The 22,928-nt window shown below is 42.3% G+C and overlaps 1 protein-coding gene across 8 annotated transcripts in view; it reads left to right on the top strand.

The window, feature by feature from the left end:
• ASRGL1 (asparaginase and isoaspartyl peptidase 1) overlaps positions 1-22,928 on the top strand; it is a 73,367-nt gene that overhangs the window by 34,969 nt on the left and 15,470 nt on the right. For 3 of the 8 annotated variants that reach the window (XM_081857346.1, XM_081857351.1, XM_081857353.1), the window contains 2 exons: positions 12,211-12,405; positions 19,179-19,321. In XM_081857346.1, the coding sequence (XP_081713472.1) occupies positions 12,211-12,405; positions 19,179-19,321 (338 nt within the window). Of the gene's footprint in view, positions 1-433; positions 551-8,091; positions 8,344-12,024; positions 12,139-12,210; positions 12,406-19,178; positions 19,322-22,928 lie in introns of those variants that run through there. The other 5 variants (XM_081857350.1, XM_081857348.1, XM_081857349.1 and 2 more) reach the window with 5 other exon arrangements.

Genomic DNA, 22,928 nt, shown 5'->3' with positions numbered 1-22,928 from the left:
AAGCAGCCCCTCTGGGATTCAGTTCAGCAAAATTAAGGCATTTTTTTAGAAAAAGAAAGAAAGAAAGGGGAGAAAGGAATCAAGTATATTTTAGAGAAGGCTGTTGCTTTCCTGACATATTTTTAAAATTACCAGACTGTTGAAATCTCTTCACAAAGCTACTTATTTAAAACTTCCCCTTTGTGCCACTTAGAAGGATGCTGAAAAACATTTGATTGCATTGAATAAATACCGTCTCTGCCAAATCCTAAATAAATTTTATCTGGAAATGTTTGCATGCAGTGAAATGGGACAACAGAGAGTAGGAAGGAACCTTGTGTGGGAATGTTCAGGGATGCAGGAGAGGATATATTGTGTGATTATATCCTTTCCAACTTGTGTTAACAAGTTCCACAATTTCAGCAGAGTAACATTCCCCTTTTTAAACTCACAGTGGATGGGTTTGCTCAGGCTCGCTAAACCTTCACCACCTGATGAAGAGGCATCAGACTCCTGGTCCTTGACAATGATAAAGCAGCAGTGTGGGGAGAGTACACTGAAGTTGATGCAGGTAATGATATTGAGTCATATCATACGACCACACAAAGCTATGAATCAGAAATGGGAAACCTGTGGCCCTCCTCTGCTGCTGAACTACAGCTTCCAAAATCCCTGATCATTGTCCAGGCCAATTGGGAGTTGCAGTTCAATGACATCTGGAGGCCCACGGGTTTCCCCATCCCTTCTATAGTTGATTGACAAGGAAGGAGTGCCTTAAACTCAGCCATCACTAGGAATATCAAAGTGAAATAAGCCAAGGATATATTGGGAATCAGGTTAACTGTTTATATTATACAGGATTCACTGTTATTATGCAACCAAGAATAACATTAATTATCCTGATTTTAGACTTAACCCTGAACTAATCGAACCACACATTCTTTGTTCAGAATGAAGACATGCTCAACAAGTTCTATTCTTAAATACGTTATGTCCTCCTTAACACCTTCCCATGAGTATTTGCGTAGGAAGGCTTGTGAAGTGTCTCTTTGCTGAAGATTCCATAACTATGCAGTGCTTACCTTTACAGGAAGGCCTCTGGTCCGTAAGTGTGAGGGACAGCATGACTCAAACAGCCCCACTTATAACAGTTCTAGGGAAATAAATGAGTGAACACTAAAACATATTAAATGGAGGCAAAGTTCATAATATTTGAGGTGTACCTCAAATATTATGAACTTTGCCTCAATTTAATATCTTTTAAAGAGAGAGGTGGATGAAGTGTGCACAGGTATGTGATTTACACCTTAAGATTTCACACACCATAAAATAATATTTGATTGTGGGTTTCTTGAAGTCTCTGGATATCTAAGCAGAACCCATACTACATAAATTCAAACCTATATCCTTGAAGTATCAATTTAAAGGGGGAAACCCAGCATAGCCTCACTTCCCCCAATGGTTTGGAGTAAGAGGGAAATCCAGATTGCTCAGATAATCATATGTGTAGGCAAGTGGGAATATATTTTCAAGATGAATAGCTTAAAAGGAGTTGGTATAAAGAGCCTGTGGGAAAGATAATGTCAGTTGCCTTCAATGTGATTTCTTTTTCTTAATTGAATTTAAAAAATGGATCAGGTGCTCTGAAAAAATAATTACAAGGCTGCTGTGTTATTACACACACGGTTATGTTGCCCCCACTGATTATTGCAGTGCCAAACCTGATCACGGCTGAATTCCCGGATTATAAACTAACTTCCACTACTAACTTTCAGCCCAGTGACCAAAAGGTGCTAATTACACATTCTTCTTATAACAAGGCAAGTCTATCAGCAGCCTGTGAAATCCCCCAAACTTGCTGACTGAATATAGAATGGCCTGTCCCTAATGAATACAAGCTGAGTTTGCACTATTTTCCATGTCAAAATCAAGTTATTTCCAGGAAGAAACAAGGAGCTTAAACTGAATTAGAATATTGCAGCAGTATGAAATACAAAAGGGTGCTGTGCTATTATCTGGGGTGGCTGTCAATCTGATTTTTTTTGCCCTTCTCATAAACCAGAGACAGAAAATAGATAAGCTCATTTATATTATAAAATGCTGAAGAGGTCAGTGGAGTACTGTGCAAATCAAATTATAACTCAAAAGACTATGTGGAGCAATGCAATTCTGATTTCTTATTCAATTTTGGGCACATATTGTAACAAGACAGCAGCAAGTCGCACAGCACCACACACAAAATCTTTAGCAGATTCTTCCCCTGAGCTCACAACACTGTGATCTATTTTTAATGGGTAAGAAAGTTACTCATTGTTAAAACAAGATTGATCTCCTATTCTGTTAAGAAAGCAGCCGCAGAGACCCTGTAGTCCAAGCTTTCAAGCTTCACTGCGGTTGCTTTGTCCTGAGTACCATCATTTTATTTTCAGGAACACAGAATGTTTTAGGATTGTTGAGTGGAGGGGGTTGTGGGGGCTTTTTGGTAATGAAAAAGTTATTGGAAGTTAACAAAAACATTCCCCATAAATATGATTTCTATTGTACTCCATGACTAAAAAGACAAAAATGACAAGAGACCTAAATTAGCGCAGTTTCTGTGGACACCAGCCAGGCCCAAAACATTTTGCTGCCTCATGCAAAAAATAAAATAAAATAAAAATTGAATTTTACTTCAGCAATGGCATCAGGACACCTGAAGGCATCAGGCTTAAGTGTCACAAATGGCTTTGTCCATCCACACCTCGCCACCATTCTTCACCCATCTTCTGCCTGAGGCAGTCACGTCATTCTGCCCTATATAGTATACACCAGTGTTTGTTGTATGGTATTCTACAGCAGCCCAAGGCCCAAGGGGTACTGTAAAGAAAAAAGTTGCCATGGTGGGCAAGCATGCATAGTGTGTGATTTCCATTGAGCTACAGCCATGGGAATTAAATGCACTATTCAAGCAATTGTCCTAGGAATCCTTCCCCTTCTTTCCTTCCCTCTCTGTGCTTTCCAAGGATTAAATTTCAGTAGTGGTTGATGAGGCAGCAGTGTGTTGCTTACCTGGCTTCTCAACAGCACTGCATGTTGCTGCTGGTTACTGAGAGGGAGAGGGGAGCAGCTGAACCAATCTGACGCTCCCTGCTGCTATGCCTCTACCACACCCAACAATGTAGTTACAGGAAGGCAAACTGGGCAGTTGCCTGGGATGGTAAACTTGAGGAGGAGGCACCTCACCCAAAAGCTCAGACCAGACTCTGGAACTGGCAGTTACCACAGTGGCCTCATGGGCCAGCAGCGGGGCAGGCAGGGTGACCTCAATGTACCAACTAAGGACAGTGCCCCCCACTCTGAAATGGGAGGTGTTGCAGCTACAGAACAGCCTCTCCTAAAATAGGGCATTCCTCTCTGATATTATCCACCATGGCAGTCACAGTTATTCCTCTGTGGTAACACTGGTGAAAATGGCTCATACCACATAGCATTTCTGGCTTGTAACTCTTGTTTAGTTCCGGGGCACATGCACTGAGATGCGGGTAGATTAGGATGGTTTTGCTGGATATGCTTTTTGCTTGCTGTTTGCTACTTTTGTTTAGGACTTAATTGGTGGAGCTTATACAAGAAGTAGGTTTCACTCATTAAATAGTTCGTTAGAGACTATATATCTCATATAGCATTTTAAACTTTCTCAGTGGCAAATCATGTTTCTCAACAAATTGGCACATTTAAAAATACTATGGTACAGATGCCCAGCAAAGCTACATTTTTATTTCAAATAAGGGGGAAATTCTTACATCTACTCTGATAAAGCTGAGGTTCTCTCTCGTGCTCTTTTACTTTTGTATCGTTGTCTACATTTCTAGGTCATTCTAAAATGATGACTTTGTTACCTTCCTGGTAAAGTTCTGTAATTCAGAGTTTCATTTTATTCTGAAAAAGGGTCATGTCATTCAGCCTGGATCTAACATGTCAGTGCCACTTAGTATTGTGTTTCTTCTGACCTTTTTTTTAAAGGTCCACCAAGTAGTGGTGCATTTTGTGTAAGGAGAGTGGTGGGAATCTTCAGGGCACCTTCTTCACTGTACTTTATTTTCCTGTACCTTTTGTAAAATTTTGAGGGCAAGACATCTCTTTTTTTAGATTATATTAAACTTTGACAAAGTGTGACACTTCTGTCCCTCCAGATAGCAAAGGACAGGCTTCCAAACTTTGCAACTGTGTCTGCACTTCCCAGATGGAAAAGACTTGGGCTTCCTATGGTTATAACTATCACTGGAGAGAAACAGTGATTCAACCGATAATTTATAGAACAGACCCTATAATTCAAGGAGATATGGTTTGTGAAATTGCCCCATTAAATCTTTATTTCTACAAATTCACTGATTCTTTAGCATGTCTACTTGGGAGAAAGTCCCATTGAATACATGGGGCTTACTTCTAATTAGACATGCATAGGACAGCACTATTAATCTCCAATTTCTTCTCCACCTCCCAAAAAGCATGATGTCAAGGACTGCCTTTTAAAGGAGTGGGAAACTTTCTCTCCCTTCTCATGGGCCAACTTTGGCAGACAGGCAGGTCAACCCAACTTTCAATCACTTGGTTTCATTACGATGTCACATGATTGACAAATGGGTATCCCACTCACTTATTAAAATCCTTTCATGGGAATTGACACCGTGACATGGACGGGAGGAAGAAAGGAGCGTTTTGCAAGCGAAGGCAACAAAGGAGACTTCTCCCGAGTGGTGCACTTGCTTGCAAGACTCATTTTTTTCTTCCTTCCCCATTGTGCAAGGGGGAGAAAGTTGCCCGGACACTGAGGTCCAGCGCCAAGGGCCTTCTGGCGGTTCCTTCGCTGCGAGAAGCCAAGTTACAGGGAACCAGGCAGAGGGCCTTCTCGGTAGTGGCACCCGCCCTGTGGAACGCCCTCCCTCCAGATGTCAAAGAGAAAAATAACTACCAAACTTTTAGAAGACATCTGAAGGCAGGCCTGTTTAGGGAAGCTTTTAATGTTTAATAGGTTATTGTATTTTAGTGGTTTGTTGGAAGCCACCCAGAGTGGCTGGGGAAACCCAGCCAGATGGGCAGGGTATAAATAATAAATTATTATTATTATTATTATTTTACAACAAAGGTAGAGTTGCAGGAAATCTCCTCCATTCCTTTATCCCCATGCAAATGCATCCTGAAGTTCCAAAACACACCTTTCTTCCTGTTTTGGGGGGTGAGGAGCATTTTGCAAGCACTTAGCTGGCCACTGTGAGAACAGGGGGCTATAGCAGTGTTTCCCAACCTTTTTTGGGCAAAGGCACACTTGTTTCATGAAAAAAATCTCGAGGCACACCACCATTAGAAAATGTTTAAAAAATTAACTCTGTGCCTATATTGACTATATATAAAGTAACTCTCTTTAATAGGCATCAAATAAACACAAAGAAAGTACCGGTATTTTATAATTACTTTATTATGAAATAGTAAGTACCGTATTTTTAGGACGCTCCGTCCCATAGGACGCACCTACTTTTTTGGGGGGGGGGGAAATAAAGGAAAAAAAAATTTCCTTTATTTCCCCCCCCAAAACCAGGTCGGGGAACAGTGGGATGGCGGTGCTGCGCCTCCCCACTGTCCCCCGAGCTTGTGGGGCTGGCCCATGTCTGCCTGGCGCGAGGGGCGCTCTGCTTCAGGGCGCCCCGCGCATCGGGCGGCAGGCTACAGTCTGCAGCATGGGGAACCCTCTGTTTCAGGGCGCCCCACGCGCCCCCCGTGCGCAAGGCTTGCCAACACAGCGCGGAGCACGGGGCGTCCTCTGAAGGGCGCCCCGTGCTCTGCGCCGCCCGCAAGCCTTGCGCTCCTGGGGGGAGATCCCCCGGGTGCGCAAGGCTGGCCAACACCAGCGCGGAGCACGGGCGTCCTCCGAAGGAACGCCGCCATCCCGCTGTCCCTCGACTTGGTTAGAAGGCTGGCGGGGGGGAGAAGCCTGCTCCTCCCCGTCGCCAGCCCCGCAAACTCGGGAGACAGCGGGAGAGGCGTAGCGCGCCCACCCGCTGTCTCCCGACATGGTTTGGAGGCTGGCGGAGGGCTTCCTCCTCCCCCAGCCCCGCAAGCTCCCAGAGCTCTGGGTCCCGTTCTGGGGGAGGGGGAAGCTCGGGCTTCCCCCGCCCCAGCCCCGCGTCTCCAGCCGGGAGAGGGTCGCGGGGGGCTGCTTTAGCCCCGTGCGTGCTCTCCCAGCTGGAGAGGTGACGCGCGCCTATGGAGGCTCCTGCCATAGGCGCGCGTCACCTCTCCAGCGGGGAGAGGGTCGCGGGGGGCTGCTTTAGCCCCGCGCGACCCTCTCCCCGCTGGAGAGGTGACGCGCGCCTATGGAGGCTCCTGCCATAGGCGCGCGTCACCTCTCCAGCGGGGAGAGGGTCGCGGGGGGCTGCTTTAGCCCCCTGCGTGCTCTCCCAGCTGGAGAGGTGACGCGCGCCTATGGCAGGAGCCTCCATAGGCGCGCGTCACCTCTCCAGCTGGGAGAGCACGCACGGGGCTAAAGCAGCCCGACTCGCCCGCCTCCCACCCACGGCACACCCGGCAACCTCTCGCGGCACACTAGTGTGCCGCGGAACACCGGTTGGGAAACACTGGGCTATAGGACTACAAAGGCTATTCTTCTGATCCAACAGGTTCTTCTTCTGATCCAATTTCCCTACCCCCGGTTTAAGCAGTGAGTGGAAAGACACTGCCTGGATACAGGTTTCATCCACAGATGCACAGTGTAGTAGATCTGGAATACAAGGTCTTCAGACTCCAAGTCTACTCACTATTTGTTCAGTTATTTGTAATATTTACTTCCTCCACCCCCACCCCCCTGTGTTTGCTTAGATGTAAATCCTGAATAATTCAATGGGACTTGCTGCCAAATAAGCAAGCATAGGACTGATGGCTGATTCAGTATGCCACTGGCATTTGAAACCTCATAAAATAAAATGTTATCTTGTAAATTCATTGCATGCTAATCTCATGATTATATCTGGAATTTATTAACGCCCAAGTTTGCTCTCACAAAGAAACCCATGGCCAAATTCACAACTGTGTGGGGTAGGGCTGGGCTAGGCTGGTAATTTTTAGAATAGGCATTGTGCACATGCTCATGGGTGAGTGACACACCTTAATTATTCCTTAGGTGTTCAAAGGCTAAAACTGGGCAGTCAAACTGCTACTGCAAATTAAGGGTTGAAAATAGCCTTGAAAAATAGCCCTGTAGTATAGCTACAGAAAAAGAAATAAAGTAACTAACAGTAAAGACACTTTAAAATACTGTATATGATAGGTAAAGGGACCCCTGACCGCTAGGTCCAGTCGTGACCAACTCTGGGGTTGTGGCACTTATCTCGCTTTATTGGCCGAGGGAGCCGGCGTACAGCTTCCAGGTCATGTGGCCAGCATGACTAAGCCGCTTCTGGCAAACTAGAGCAGCACATGGAAACACCGTTTACCTTCCCGCCGGAGCGGTACCTATTTATCTACTTGCATTTTGTGCTTTTGAACTGCTAGGTTGGCAGAAGCTGGGACCGAGCAACGGGCACTCACCCCGTTGCAGGGATTCGAACTGCCGACCTTCTGATCAGCAAATCCAAGGCTCTGTGGTTTAACCCACAGCACCACCCGCATCCCACTGTATATGATAGGGGGCGGTGAATAGGGTAGAGAACGAATATCTCCAGAAATTGGTTATGCGAGCAAGAGCAGGCTGCCTGCATGTTAAAATCCTCCCTATGATCTGCGAATATTTCTGCTAGGATCTATTGGGTTTTCTTTCTTGCTGTCCTGGGCTGCCAAAATCCCGTTCAGTGAGATGCAGTCAGCTTTGAATTAACCACCTCTGCCTCCTGCTGCTTCAACATTCTCACTTTGTGGAGAGGAGGAGGAAGGGGAGGAGGAGGAGGGAGAAACCAAAGTGCGAGATAAAAGCGAACACCTCCCTTCTGTGCACAGAGAGAGATAGAGAGAGGCGCACCGACCATCTTTACAGCTGGCGGTCATTTTGCTTCAGTTACGTTGAATCGGATGGGATGGGTCGGCCATTTTCGCGAGGGGCGGACCTGAAGGCAGCAGCGGCCATTCCAGTTGAGGGCAGCTTCGCTTCAAACCCATTGAAACGGAGGCAAAACGAGGCGGCTCTCTTTTCTAAGGGCAAGGGTGCGAAAGGGGAGTTGTCCCCGCCATGTGATCACCCCTCCTACCTACCCACCCACCCTCCGTGGAGCTCTGGAAATACATTTAACTGTAAGAGTAATATTATTTGCAGCCGCTCTTGGCTTCCTCCGTGCTCTGCTTTTAACGATTTTAAATGCTAGGGTGATGGTTTTGAAGGGCAGTCGGGAAAAGCAACCACCCGTGAGTAAACCTCTGGGAGAGGACGGCTTGCAACAGGCCGGGAGAATGGATGAATGAGTGTATGGGTGGGAGCTTTCCTCCCTTTGCTGGCTTCCCTCCAGCTTGCTAGCTACTCGGGGGAATCCACACGTTCCCAGAGTCAGACAGTAAGTGTGAATAAGGGAGACGTCACAGGTGGCCTAGCAAAAACCCTTCGCCAATGGGAGGGCTTTGAAGGAATTGTAGAGTTGGAAGGGACCTCAAGGGTCATCCAGTCCAACCCCCTGCAATGCAGGAATTTCAACTAGATCATCCATGACAGACTGGCTGTCTGACCTATGCTTTAAAAACCTCCAAGGAGGCAGAGTGCACCACCTCCCAAAGGAGACCATTCTATTGTCGAACAGCTCTTACTGTCAGAAAGTTCTTCCAGGTGTTTAGTCAGAATCTCCTTTCTTGTAACTTGAAGCCATCAGTTTAGATCCTCGCTTCTGGAGCAGGAGAAAAGAAGCTTGCTCCATCTTCCACTTGACAGCCCTTCAGATATTTGAAGGTGGCTATCATATCTCCTCTGCCAGGCTAAACATACCCCGCTCCCTCAACTGTTCCTCATAAGGCTTGTTTTCCAGACCCCTGATCATCTTGGTCACCCTCCTCTACGCATGTTCTAGCTTGTCAACATCCTTCTTAAATTGTAGGGCACACAGAATAGAGTGGGATTATTACTTCCCTTGTTCAGGGCACCATACTTCAGTTGATGTAGCCTAGAATAGTATTAGCTTTTTTTTTTGCTTCTTTCCTAGGCCCGGCCTGACCTAAATTTCTCAGGTGTTCTGATTTTGGCATCATGTTGTGCTTGCAGCTTAAGGAGGAAATAATGCACATCTTGCAATATCCGCTTTCCTCTGTGCGATGACTCCACAGGGAAATACACCATTATTATGAGTGGTTTCCAATGCTAGCTCTACTCAGAGTAGGCCCATTGACACTCATAGACATAATTAATTTAGGTTCATTAATTTCAGTGGGCAGGGCTGGCCTCTGTTGTTCCTTCCTCCTCTTCCTCCACAGCCTCCTCCACTCATTCCATTGCTAATCTTCACTTCCCCCATAAAATCTTCACCTTTCCCTCTCACCCTAAAGCTGATTTATACTCTCCCCTCTCATTCCAACTGGTGTGTGTGTGTATGTGGTGAAGGATTGTGTTGTTAGTCTCAGGTGCCAAAATGTCTTGGGCCAGCCCTGTCAGTATGTCTGCTGTGAGCAGGACTTACTTGAATACTACCCTTTGGTTGTAATCCCATTCTTACTAGGGAGTAAGACTCATTGGGCACTTTTAAAAAGGCCTGTTTAGGTCTACATTGCCTGTTGTTTAAAGGCTTTCAGCAAGGCTTGCTACACTGCCCATTTCCCTGATGAGTTCTGTGGCTGTGTAGGGTTCTTCAATGTGATCTGTTTATTGAGAATCCACCCTGATTTGCTGGCAGAAAGCTTACACAGATGTCATACTATGACCAGTCTTTACTGTGTGCTTGTGGGGAGGCTATAGAGCTATGAGCATTCATCCCGATTTGCTTGTGCAGTGGTTTGATGTATTTGCATTAACCAGTTGTTTATCCAACAGCATTTAGTGCATTTCCCCATCTCTTTCCTAACAGCAAAAAGTATTGTTGTTGTTGCAACAATAGAGCACTTTGCTCCACTTTAATTGCACAAACTCAGCTTTACAGTATGTTATTGACTCCCTCACACAAAACACTGATAATCTGGAGGCAGCCCTGGTCATCCACACCTGTCATATGTGCCTATGCATTCCATGTCATTAAAAACAAACAACTTTACATATTTTGTATGTGACACATATTTTGACAAGTTCCCAAAGATTACAAATAAACTGATGTTGGCCATAATTCTAAAATCGACTTGTATTGGCACTGGTGGCAGAGTCCCCTTCAAAGTCTAAATAAATAATATCTTTTCTCAGAAATAAGATCTGTTTCTCTTGGTATGGAATATACAGTAGCCAGCCATGCCAAGAAAATACCCCTGAAGGATCAAATACAACATTTTAAATATGAATTGATGGAAAATATTTAATGGATGCAGATTTACTTATTTGCCTAATTAATTTTTTTTGAGTACACATACCACCCCCAACTTCCAAAGAAAGGATTGGTTTAACTCTGCTTACTTCATTATGGATTTTCCCTCAAGGTTGTGTGCCTGTATCTCATTCCTGTAACATAAATTCACACAGGAAGAGCTTTTTCTGAGGCAGACAATGGTATACCAAAGCACTCCATCCCCTTTTGTGCCCATGCCTAGATATTCAGTAGATGTTTTTGTAAAAATATTCAGCTACAGTTTTCAGCACTAGAGTTACAGCATCAATTGCATTGATGAAAATCATACCGTTGAAAGTAGCCTTCTGATTTAGAATAATATGATATGTGTCCTGGTTTACACCCTGGAAACATACATGTCTCCATTCTTTTCACCAAGTATTGTTATTCTGCAGAGCTAAACTACTCATGCCATGCGAGTTTGATAGGCACAGACATTGCAGAATGAAGACACAGGGTTATGAAAGCTTACCCATCCATAGACAAGCTGCTCTGAGCTTCACACAGCAGCCTGCAGATATACTAATTCACCGTGGGTCTTTGATATGATAAATTAGTGTGAAGGAGAGGTGCCAGTCACCAGTCATACTGCTGGCATTTGCAAAACAGCAATGGTAGAGCATCACTCCCCGTGATGTTCCCGAATGTTTTGGGAGCACACGCATCTCCCTCATACTTTCCATGAGAATAATAATTAGGATACTGATTAATTAATTAATCAATCAATCAATCAGATTTATTGATTAAAGGCCTTTTGATTGACTAAAATGTAGCCCACCTAACCAGGACACAGATGTTTCCTCTCCCTTAATGTTTATTATTAAATGTTCCTTTTTAATAACTGTACATGGCAGGCATCATTATAGATGAGTCTGTTCCCTTCCTTTAAAAGATGCTTCTCACAAGATTGTGTCTGCTACAACAGATTTATGTGGTATCTGAAAACAAAGAGAGAGTGCTTTCTTATCTCTGCAAAATAAATATTTTATGTACATGCAAATATATGCAGATGTAATCAGTTAAAATTCCTACAGCTAGGGCTTCTTTTCAGCTGAAACTAACCGGAACTCAGTTCCGGCACCTCTCAGGTAGGTGTCATTGCCATTCTAAGAGAACAAGGGAGGCATTCATGATGAGTTCTGGCACCTCTCTTTCTAAAATAACAGCACTGCACACAACTAATATATTAAAGCTGCAATTCTGTATTCACTTACCTGAGAGTAAACCCTTTTGCCCTCAGTAGGACTTAGCTCTGAGCAGACTTGGTTAGGCTTGCACTGTAAGATTTCTCTAATCAGGTGACGACCTTTTAAAGAAAACAATGTGAGCTAGAATTATTGAGGCAGCATATGAAGTGATTTGATTACTTGGAAAACATGCTGTGTTGGCTAAGCCTGTGTAATGCTCTCTCCTCATGAAATATTGTGTGTTTCCCTTCCTCTTTTAATCAGTAATAAAAGTCCATTTAAACTTAACAGGAGTAAGACTGCACTTTGAACCCTCAGCTGGTAGGAAGAGTCCAGATAAAGAATTCCTCACAAGCTGAAAATGTCAGCATTGTACAACTCTTGACAGGATTTTCAGGGTCAGGAGATGTCCTGTGAACTATGTTGTCGCTTCGTGAATGAGATCTAGGCAATAGCTCATCCCATTTCCACAGTTGAGACGTGAAATTAAAGGAAGCTTGCAGGCAGTATGCTTTGACTTTGTTTTGTAAGGGATGTTAGTTCTTCTGACAGAGTAACAATTCTGCATTTCTATCCAGGAAACAACATGAAGCCAGTAATCGTGGTTCATGGTGGAGCTGGTCGCATCTTTAAAGATAGAGAAGACGGATGTCGTTCTGGTGTCACCAGAGCAGCGCTGAAAGGTTACGGTATCCTTAAACATGGAGGGAGTGCATTAGATGCAGTGGAAGAAGCTGTGGTAGTCATGGAAGAGGATCCACATTTTAATGCAGGTAATTTTTGTGAACTTTCTGTGCTCCCACGGCCTGCGGCCTAGCTCCATTGTCCCAATGGAACTCAGCTTCTAACTAAGCCCTAGCACAGATAACTGAAACAACCATAGTCAAAACAAAATAAAAAAATTCCTTCCAGTAGCACCTTAAAGACCAACTAAGTTAGTTCTTGGTATGAGCTTTCGTGTGCATGCACACTTCTTCAGATACACTGAAACAGAAGTCACCAGACCCTTCTATATAGTGAGAAGGTGGGGAGGGGTATTACTCAGAATACCCCTCCCCACCTTCTCACTATATAGAATACCCCTCCCCACCTTCTCACTATATAGAAGGGTCTGGTGACTTCTGTTTCAGTGTATCTGAAGAAGTGTGCATGCACACGAAAGCTCATACCAAGAACTAACTTAGTTGGTCTTTAAGGTGCTACTGGAAGGAATATATATATATATATTTGACTATGGCAGACCAACACGGCTACCTATCTGTAACTGAAACAACCATGTACTGCTTCTCTTTTCTCCACTGCCTCCCCTTTCTCTGCTGTTTATCTGTTTCAGATTTTATACTTCATGCACCTCAGGGCAGCAAACGGTTGTCTTAAATATAAATAACAGAAGTTGTGCCTGTGCTTGATGGAGCAGGGCTTTATCATCAGTTATGGAATTCCCTCTCCTGGGAATTGTTGCCTTTTAGGAGCCAGTTCCAAACATTTTTATTCTCCCTGGCTTTTTAAATAAAACGACATTTTTAGATCGGATGGAAGAGGGAGTTATATTTTAAACACTGGAAGTGAGTCACCCATTTGGCTGGTTTTGAAGAGAATTTGGAAAGTGCTTTTTTATTTTAATTGTGGGGGTATGCTTGGGGATTAATTATGAAATTGTATTTTATTGTAATTTCTCAGTGTGAACCATTTGGGGATATGTTTGCATGAAGGGCAGTATCACTGGTGAGATGCAGCAGGTTGCTCCCTATGTGTACTTTCTGCAAACAAGCCCTTTTTGTTTCAACAATCTTTTTCATCTGGATGAAAAGGTCCCTGCCGTAGGTGTTCATTTTGTATTCTTACTTAAACCCATCTTCAATTTTTGGTACTGTTTTAAAACTATTTTTATCTATTTTCATGGTATGGTTGCCAATCACCTTGAGACACATGTAAAAGGAGATTAATAAATTAAATAATAACAATAAGATGCAATAGCTTTAGGAAATGAATAAATTAATAAGCATCAGGTCTAAAGGGAAATGTATTGTTTCAAGTTGAGAATACCATTTCTTACTTTCTGCCTGAATGAAGTTTGGTAAACAGCAGGAAATATTTTAAATTCAATGTCTCCAGCATGATAAAACAGATACAATTTTGGCAGGATAACTCCTCTTTATGGATTCTTCTCATTTTTACATTGACAATTCCACTGGCTTGACTTGGTAAACCAGCAGCATGGTATTAAACAGCCCAACTGGAATTTTCTTTATGGATCAGTGTGGCTCCCTTTGCTTTTTATGAGAGGAAAAGGTATTTATGTGCCAGGGATTCTCAAAACATGGCTTAGAGAGCCTCATTCATTGTGGGGAAGGGGTTTTTGTTGTCGGTATCCTTTTTCACTCTCTGCTGCCTATTAACCAAAGTTACAGACAAGAGAGGGCTGATCACCGAATAATTGATGCTTTTGAATTATGGTGCTGGAGGAGACTCTTGAGAGTCCTATGGACTGCAAGAAGATCAAACCTATCCATTCTTCAGGAAATCAGCCCTGAATGCTCACTGGAAGGACAGATTGTGAAGCTGAGGCTCCAATAATTTGGCCACCTCATGAGAAGAGAAGACTCCTTGGAAAAGACCCTGATGTTGGGAAAGATGGAGGGCACAAGGAGAAGGGGACGACAGAGGATGAGATGGTTGGACAGTGTTCTCGAAGCTACCAGCATGAGTTTGACCAAACTGCGGGAGGCAGTGGAGGACAGGAGTGCCTGGCATGCTCTGGTCCATGGGGTCATGAAGAGTCGGACACAATTAAACGACTAAACAACAACAACAACAACAACAGACAAGAGATCAGTGCCAGGCCACAGTACAAGTGCCACAGAGCTGGAGGTATGGAAGAGCTGAGTGACACCACAACCGACCACTCAACTGTCTGCGCGGCCTCCAGCTCTGTGGCACTTGTACTGTGGCCTGTTTCCCAGAGCAATTCGGTTACTTAAGACAGAAGTAAAAAAAGAAGGCTGGGAGAGTCCAGACCAATGTATTCAACGAATTGTGCCATTTTGAAGTGAGACTGCTTTATTCTTTGAGAACCAGAACTAGATGAATTACTTATGTGGTTTAGGATTGCAGTCATTATTGCACATAAGTCAAAAGCAACCCCTCTCCCCAATTTTTGAAGGAGAGGGGGATGGATGATGTTGACTATGAAGAGCTGCTATTAAGCCATCACAAATCCCTGATAACCTTTCTGAGATAATCTGAGTTATCATCAGTCGATGACAACTTTGACATTTAGCAAGCTTATAAAAATGTAGCGTTTGTGTAAGACTCTATTTTTTTGCAAGATCCTTCCATTCTAAAATTAGCAAAGCTTTTGTTTGAGAATACTTCCTCTTTATTCAGAAAAAAATCAGTATTTTGGTACCTTGTTAGTAAAAGTACTTCGTATTTCCACTGGTGCTTTTGCGGGGGAAATAGCTAGTATGTTGGCCTGTAGTTGTGATAGCCAAGCAACCAGGTTGTTAAATTTTGGCTACCCCCGATGTACAAGGTATTTAGTTCTGTAGTCACTCATATCTACATATGTTAAGGCTCATAAAATATATGGAGAAAATGAGCTGTGCAAAAAAGATGGGAGTTGAAACATCCCATGCAGCTGTTATCTTCATAAAGGACAAAGCAGCCCTACTGTCATGTTGGGTGAATGTGATGCTGCAGGAGGACATTGACAACATTAGTAGAGCATGGGGGGGTTGAGGAATGGCTACTTTGTCCATTGCTCTTGGAAAATGTGCCAAAAGGGTGTTATCCTTTCTGATTACCCTTAGAAACCTGCAAGTGAGCCACAGTGTTCTAGAAAACACTCTTCATCCCACTTGCAAACAGGGCAATTAGGAAACAATAAGACAGAGCCAGTCTTGCTTATTTATTATTTATTTTTTTATATATATATAAATATTTATTAAAGTTTTTAAATATAAATGCACAAATAATAAACAGTCTTACTTCTATCACAGACATAATTTCATCACTTCTTTGGACTTCCTCACGTCTCCCGCTCCCATTTACATCGTTAAAAGTTTTTTCCAAACAAATTATCAACTTGTTTACAATCTCATGTCCACTCATTCAAATATAATCTAGCACTTCTTCCAAAAAATTTTATATTTTCTTTAGTCTCACTTATCATCAAATTTCAAATCTAATTTAGTGGTGGCCAGTTTTTTATAATCTAGCATCCTTCTTAGCATTCAACCAAATTACAATGTTTTTGTAGATACTTCTTGAATTTCTCCCAGTCTTCCTCCATCTTCTCTTCTCCCAGGTTACGGATTCTGCCTGTCATCTCGGCCAGTTGCATATAGTCCATCAGTTGCATCTGCCACTCTTCCAGTGTGGGTAGATCTTGAGTTTTCCAGTTTTTTGCGATGAGTATCCTTGCTGCCGTTGTTGCATACATAAAGAATGTTCGGTCCTTCTTTAACACCTTCTGGCCGACAATACCCAGAAGGAAGGCCTCTGGTTTCTTAGTGAAGGTATACTTAAATACCTTTTTCAGCTCATTATATATCATTTCCCAGAAGACCTTCACCTTAGGGCATGTCCACCAGAGGTGAAAGAATGTTCCTTCGTTTTCTTTACATTTCCAACATTTATTATCAGACGAATGGTATATTTTGGCAAGTTTAACTGGGGTCATGTACCATCTATATATCATTTTCATTACATTTTCCTTCAGAGCATTACATGCGGTGAAGTTCAGCCCAGTGGTCCACAACCTTTCCCAGTCCTCAAACATAATGTTATGCCCAATGTCCTGTGCCCATTTTATCATAACCGATTTAACCATTTCGTCTTGTGTATTCCATTTTAACAGCAAGTTATACATTCTAGATAATACCTTAGTCTTTGGTTCTAACAATTCAGTTTCTAACTTCGATTTCTCCACCTGGAACCCTAACTTTTTATCATTTTTAAAAACTTCTTTAATCTGAGCATAATGTAACCAGTCTCGCACCTTATCCTTCATTTTCTCTAAACTCTGCAATTTCCAATTGTCTCCATCTTTTTCTAATATTTCCCAATATTTTGGCCATTTAGCCTCCATATTGGGTCTTTTTAGGGCCTTAGCCTCCAGAGGTGAGAGCCACCTTGGAGTTTTATTTTCCAGTAAGTCTTTGTATTTTGTCCAGACATTAAACACTGCTTTCCTGACAATATGGTTCTTAAAGGCCTTATTGATCTTAACTTTGTCATACCATAGGTATGCATGCCAACCAAAAGCATTGTTAAAACCTTCCAAGTCCAACACGTCAGTGTCTTCGAGAAGTAGCCAGTCTTTTAGCCAGCAAAAAGCTGCGGCTTCATAGTACAACTTTAAGTCTGGCAGGGCAAAGCCCCCTCTTTCTTTCGCATCTGTTAATATCTTAAACTTAATTCTGGGCTTTTTGCCCTGCCAGACAAATCTGGATATATCTTTCTGCCACTTCCGGAAGCACTCCGTTTTGTCCACGATCTGTAATGTTTGAAACAAAAACAACATTTTTGGCAATACATTCATCTTGATAGCAGCAATTCGGCCTAACAAAGAAAGCTTCAATTTTGTCCAACTATCCAAGTCTCTCTTAATTTCAGACCAACATTTTTCATAATTATCCTTAAATAGACTCAGGTTTTTTGCTGTTATGTTTACCCCTAGGTATTTTACTTTTTTAACCATAGTTAGTTCTGTTTCTCTCTGAAACCTTTCCGACTCTATATCTGTCAAATTTTTTCCCAACACTTTAGTTTTCTGTTTATTTAATTTAAATCCTGCCACCCGACCAAAATCCTGTATCAGTTGTAATACTCTTTTCGTACTAGATTCTGGCTCCTGCAGAGTCAAAACTAGGTCATCTGCAAAAGCTTTCAATTTGTATTGTTTCGCTCCGACCTGAATCCCTTCCACCAACCGGTCCCCTCTGATCAAGTTCAAGAGCACCTCCAGAACCGAAATAAATAACAAAGGGGAAATCGGGCAGCCTTGTCGTGTTCCTTTTTCAATTTTGAACTCTTCTGTGACCACATTGTTAACTATTAGTTTAGCCTTTTGTTCTGAATATATTGCGTCAATCCCATTCTCAAACCCCCGTCCCACTCCCATTTCATTCAAATTTCCCTTCATAAATTTCCAAGAAATATTGTCAAAGGCCTTCTCCGCGTCTATAAAAATTAACACTGCTTTTGTATTTATATCTGTTTGCAAAAGTTCCAAAACGTCAATAATGTTCCTAGAATTTGCAAACATATGTCTGCCTGGGAGAAAGCCTGCCTGGTCTTTATGAATTACTTCATTAAGAACTCTTTTAAATCTACTTGCCAAAATGTCTGCAAATATTTTGTAATCCACATTCAGAAGAGAGATGGGACGATAGGGTGTTATCCTTTCTGATTACCCTTAGAAACCTGCAAGTGAGCCACAGTGTTCTAGAAAACACTCTTCATCCCACTTGCAAACAGGGCAATTAGGAAACAATAAGACAGAGCCAGTCTTGCTTATTTATTATTTATTATGTATTTTGTGTTTTTATCTTTTATTTTTATGCTGTCAATCGTCCCAAGATCTACGGATGAAGGGCAGTATGCAAATAAAATAAATAAATAAATAAATAAAGGGGGGCACTGGCATCAGGTGGAGATTTTTAGGTGCCATTAAAGGGCAGCAAGTACCCCTCTTTTCTTAAAATGCAGGCACAGGGTATTATTTGGAATTTCTTCCTTGGGCAGCACCATTGCACCAAATCATCCTAAACCACAGCATCATTGAGTTGGAAGGGACCCTAAGGGTTATCTACTGCATTTGAGATATAGCTTACTGAGCAACTAAACACACTCTAACTTAGCACTGCAATTTAGGAACTCAGGCTGATGGCTTGATTTAAAGAAAGCAAAATTGGAAAGGTTTTGCATTTGTGAGGCTTTGCTATAGCTGTATGTATACCATGTAGTGACATTATTTATTTTAGCACCTCGTAGGAGAGAATTCATGTTTGGTAGGTAGGTGGCAACAAAAATCTGCTTTATTGTAACCCACATTTTTAGTGTGTTTTAAGAATCCACAATTGTTCACCTTCGTTTCATTTGACTCAAGTTCTGAACCTTCAGGACTGTTCAGGCTATGCTAGAAATTTGTGGACTGTATATTTAAAGATTCCAAATTATTGTTGTTGTTCTTAGATTTCTTACACACCCTTCACCATGATGTCCCAGGGTGGGTTACAACAACCTTTTTAAAAAAACTAGTGTTGAGAATAAAGTGACAGTCAAGAGAGTTGGGTGAGTCTTAAAATATATATGAGTTGTCAAAGCTCAGGGTAAAGAGGTTCATCTTCAGTTTATGATGAAAACTGCAAAATGAAGGTGCCAGATGCCTCTCTGTGAGGAGGCTCTCAAAGTCAGAACATGAGAAACTATCACTCAATACAGTGCTCCATTATTCCCCATCTACTTATGCTCTTATAGTTGTTTCCCTCATATTGTAGTAATACTTAATGTACCCCCCCCCCCCCGGTTTGATTGTTAGGTCGTGGCTCTGTGTTAAATGAGAAGGGTGAAGTGGAAATGGATGCCATTATCATGGATGGAAAAAATCTAGCCTCCGGAGCAGTATCTGCAGTGAAATGTATAGCCAACCCAATAAAGCTCGCTCGCCTCGTCATGGAAAAGGTAGGCTGTATGTGCACTTGAATAAAAGAAAAAATACGATAGGGATGGAAGGCCTTCCGAAGGATTTTGGATTCCCACCTGCCCCAGCTGGAATGACCAATCATCAAGAATGATTGAAAGTAGTGTTTGTTTGTTTTTAATATAAGAAAATATCTGGGTTCAACAGACACTCCTTCAGACTGTGTGATCACCTTTCAGTCTTTTTCTTTTTGGAGAAGAGGTTCTGACAGACCATAATGTGTGTTCTGTTGCCAACCTTTCTCTCTCCTCAAAAACAGCAATTGTGTACCAAGCCTTTCTAAACCCACCATGCCCATTTGCTACATCATTCTACAGTTTACGTTTAATTCCAGTACTTCCAGTTCAATGATATCACCGCATTACTGACTTTAAAATGTCAGGAGGGACAAGTTGCACCAAGGTTTCACTTTGTGAAAAAAGAAAAAAGACAGTGTTTGCAGGGTTCTGTCAGGGGAATTTCAAATCCTTGAAATTCCCCCAGTTCAAACAATGTTCTATTTTGACAACAACCCCCCCCCCCAACACTTCATGGTCTTATTTACCTGTTTTCTGATTATAGTCATGGCTGGACGTTTTTGGAATTTTCCTAATTTTTGCACCCTTGGCTTTCTAGTCCTGACTTTAGAGAGCCAGTTGGTCAACAGCTGCAGAAGAGGCAGATCTGCTCTGTGGCAGGGAAGGGAAGAAAGAAGTTGAAAAGGCACTGATTAGGCAGGCATTTAGCAAGCACCATTGAAACCCAAAGACTGGCATACCAAGGCGCATTTTGAATGACCCTCATATTTATTTTGAGGGATCTAAGGTCCTGGCCACATTCAGCAGCTCATCACAAGCGCTCTTTAAGAAGCTCGGATGTGAAAGAGCTTTTTGCACCTGCACACAGCCACTTCACCCACCCCTTCGTGTGTGAGCAGGGAAACAAATCAGGAGCCCACGTTTCCTGTTATGTCTGCATCAGGAAACTATGGTTAATGCCAGGCTATGAAACCATGGTTCCTATCCTTGCTTGTTCAGAAGCCAGAACACTTTCTTTTGCTGAAGTTGTGTTTCTCACCTGTGACTAGAAAATGGGAAGCTGCCTTTCTCTGTGATATGTATCTTGATCACTGACACATCATTAGCCAGTGCTGATCTTTCTTGCCATGGTGCACATGAAGAGGCAAGTAAGAGGCAACATGATAGTAATGTGCAAAATTATTCATGGTATGGAATAAGTGAATAGGTAAGTCTTCCTCTCATAATTGTAGTTTTGGTGGTGGTGGTGGAGGTCTGTTTTATGTTTGAACTGGGTAAAAAAACAAGGTACTTTACACCCCGCTAGGAACACTGCAGACTTCAATATTTTGTTGCAAACCCCCATTGTGAATACGTATTATGCTATTTCTTTTCATGCAGCCTGGTAAGGCAAAATGCATTTTTCCCATGTGTGACCATTTCTTTATAAACTTAGGGAAACTTCCTTAAGCCTTGAAACTAATCAGAAATTTGAATGCAAATATATAATCAAAGAATATCAGGTTAGGAAATTTTTTGTTTCAGGTCCTCTTTGGCCCTTTTGAAATTTACCATTCTGAACAAGCAAAATAAATATGTTTCTCCAAGACTTGGTTATCTTCCCGTGGCACAATATTGGCGCCATCTGGTGGCGAAAGCGTATTTCTTTGGATTTCGTCTAGCAACACCCATGAGCTTAGCCTATTAAATAGTCTATTGAGATACATTTCATTAGACTGGGCAGACTATTTCCTTTCACAAGTGAATAATTCCTCAGAAGTACAGATCTCTTAAATGATTGCTTTTGGAGCTTTACCAAAATTTGTGGTGTGCTTTTCTTATTTGCAGCAGGAGATGAAATAATTACTTGAGAATAAGTCCCAGGAGAGTAGCTGGATTAGTTCTTTTAGCAACAAAAAGTCAGTGCACTTTGGCGTCTTGGAGACTAGCTAGATTATCAGGTATGAGCTTTCACCAACAATAGTTCATTTGGGCAGCAATCCTGTATATGCATAATATTTGGTGTAGATTTATTTATTCTGATCAATAACCAGTTGGGATAATCTTTGATTTAGCCCCTCTGAATACATTGGAATTTGTTTCTGAGAAGGCACGGCAAGCATAAGGTAAAGGTAAAGGGAACCCCTGACCATTAGGTCCAGTTGCGGACGACTCTGGGGTTGCGGTGCTCATCTTGCTTTACTTGCCGAAGGAGCCGGCGTACAGCTTCCGGGTCAAGTGGCCAGTATGACTAAGGCGCTTCTGGCGAACCGGAGCAGCGCACGGAAATAATAATAATAATAATAATAATAATAATAATAATAATAATAATTATTATTATTTATTATTTATTATTTATACCCCATCCATCTTTCTGGGCTTCCCCAGCCACTCTGGGCGGCTTCCAAAAAAAATATTAAAATACTGTAATACATCAAACATTAAAAGCTTCCCTAAACAGGGCTGCCTTCAGATGTCTTCTAAAAGTCTGGTAGTTGTTGTTCTCTTTGACATCTAGTGGGAGGGCGTTCCACAGGGAGGGCGCCACTACTGAGAAGGCCCTCTGCCTGGTTCCCTGTTTACCTTCCTGCCAGAGGCAGGGGAAGCCTAGGATTGCACTTTTACTAGATTAAAGAATGAGTTTTTGAATGTAAAAGCTGAAAATTAAGGTCACATCTATTCATTGGCTGTTTATGCAGGAAAACTCCCAGTACAAGTTTAACAAGGTGAGAACTAAAAAAAATAGAACAGACTATGATTTTTATAGATGTTATCTGTGGGCTGTTGGGCTGCTGAATAGAAAAAAATAGTGGTGCAATTGACTTCCGACATGCACACAGGGCGCGAATAAGACTGAGTGTAGGGGGGGGGGGCTCATTTAATTTCACTGCACACAGGCGGTGTAGTGACAATAAATGTTTGTTTATTTATTTATTTATTTATTTATTTGATGGAACACTGAAAATACCATGGAAAAATATGATGCAGTTGTGTGTGACATCTGAATAGTAAACAAGCAATCCTGTCTTGAGCTGTTTCCTAGTCCTTATACTAAATAAATTAGTTATTGCTTCCCCAATGAACATCAGATATTAGTCTAGCTTTTTGGCAAATTTCTTAGAAGGCTCCAATCTAGAACAGGTTTGTTGTACTCGGGCTGCACTGAAATGAATATGACAAGTTGGTGCTTAAGATTAACTTAGGTACCATTAATTTTAATGGGTTGATGCATGATTTCTTCAGATGAGGGTCGTCATGTATCCATTTGAAAGTCAACGAGAACTGTAATTAGCATGAACTGTGGTTACGGATGAATGTTTGGTAAGCAAATAAAAGGGATTTCCAGTGGTGCATTCACACTATCTACTCTGAAAGCCAATTCCAGGCATCTGAAAAGGTGCCAGATATAAATCTCTAAAGTGTGGGGTGTAATCCACTGGGAGCAGTCAAATACAGTGGTGCCCCGCAAGACGAATGCCTCATAAGACGGAAAACCCGCTAGACGAAAGGGTTTTCCGTTTTGGAGGTGCTTCGCAAAACGAATTTCCTATGGGCTTGCTTCGCAAGACGAAAATGTCTTGCGAGTTCCTGC

The sequence above is a fragment of the Podarcis erhardii genome (genome assembly GCF_964252035.2).
Source record: "Podarcis erhardii genome assembly, chromosome: 3".
Taxonomy (NCBI): domain Eukaryota; kingdom Metazoa; phylum Chordata; class Lepidosauria; order Squamata; family Lacertidae; genus Podarcis; species Podarcis erhardii.
The sequence above is the reverse complement of the archived record's forward strand: the minus strand, read 5'-3'. Positions and strand labels throughout refer to the sequence as shown.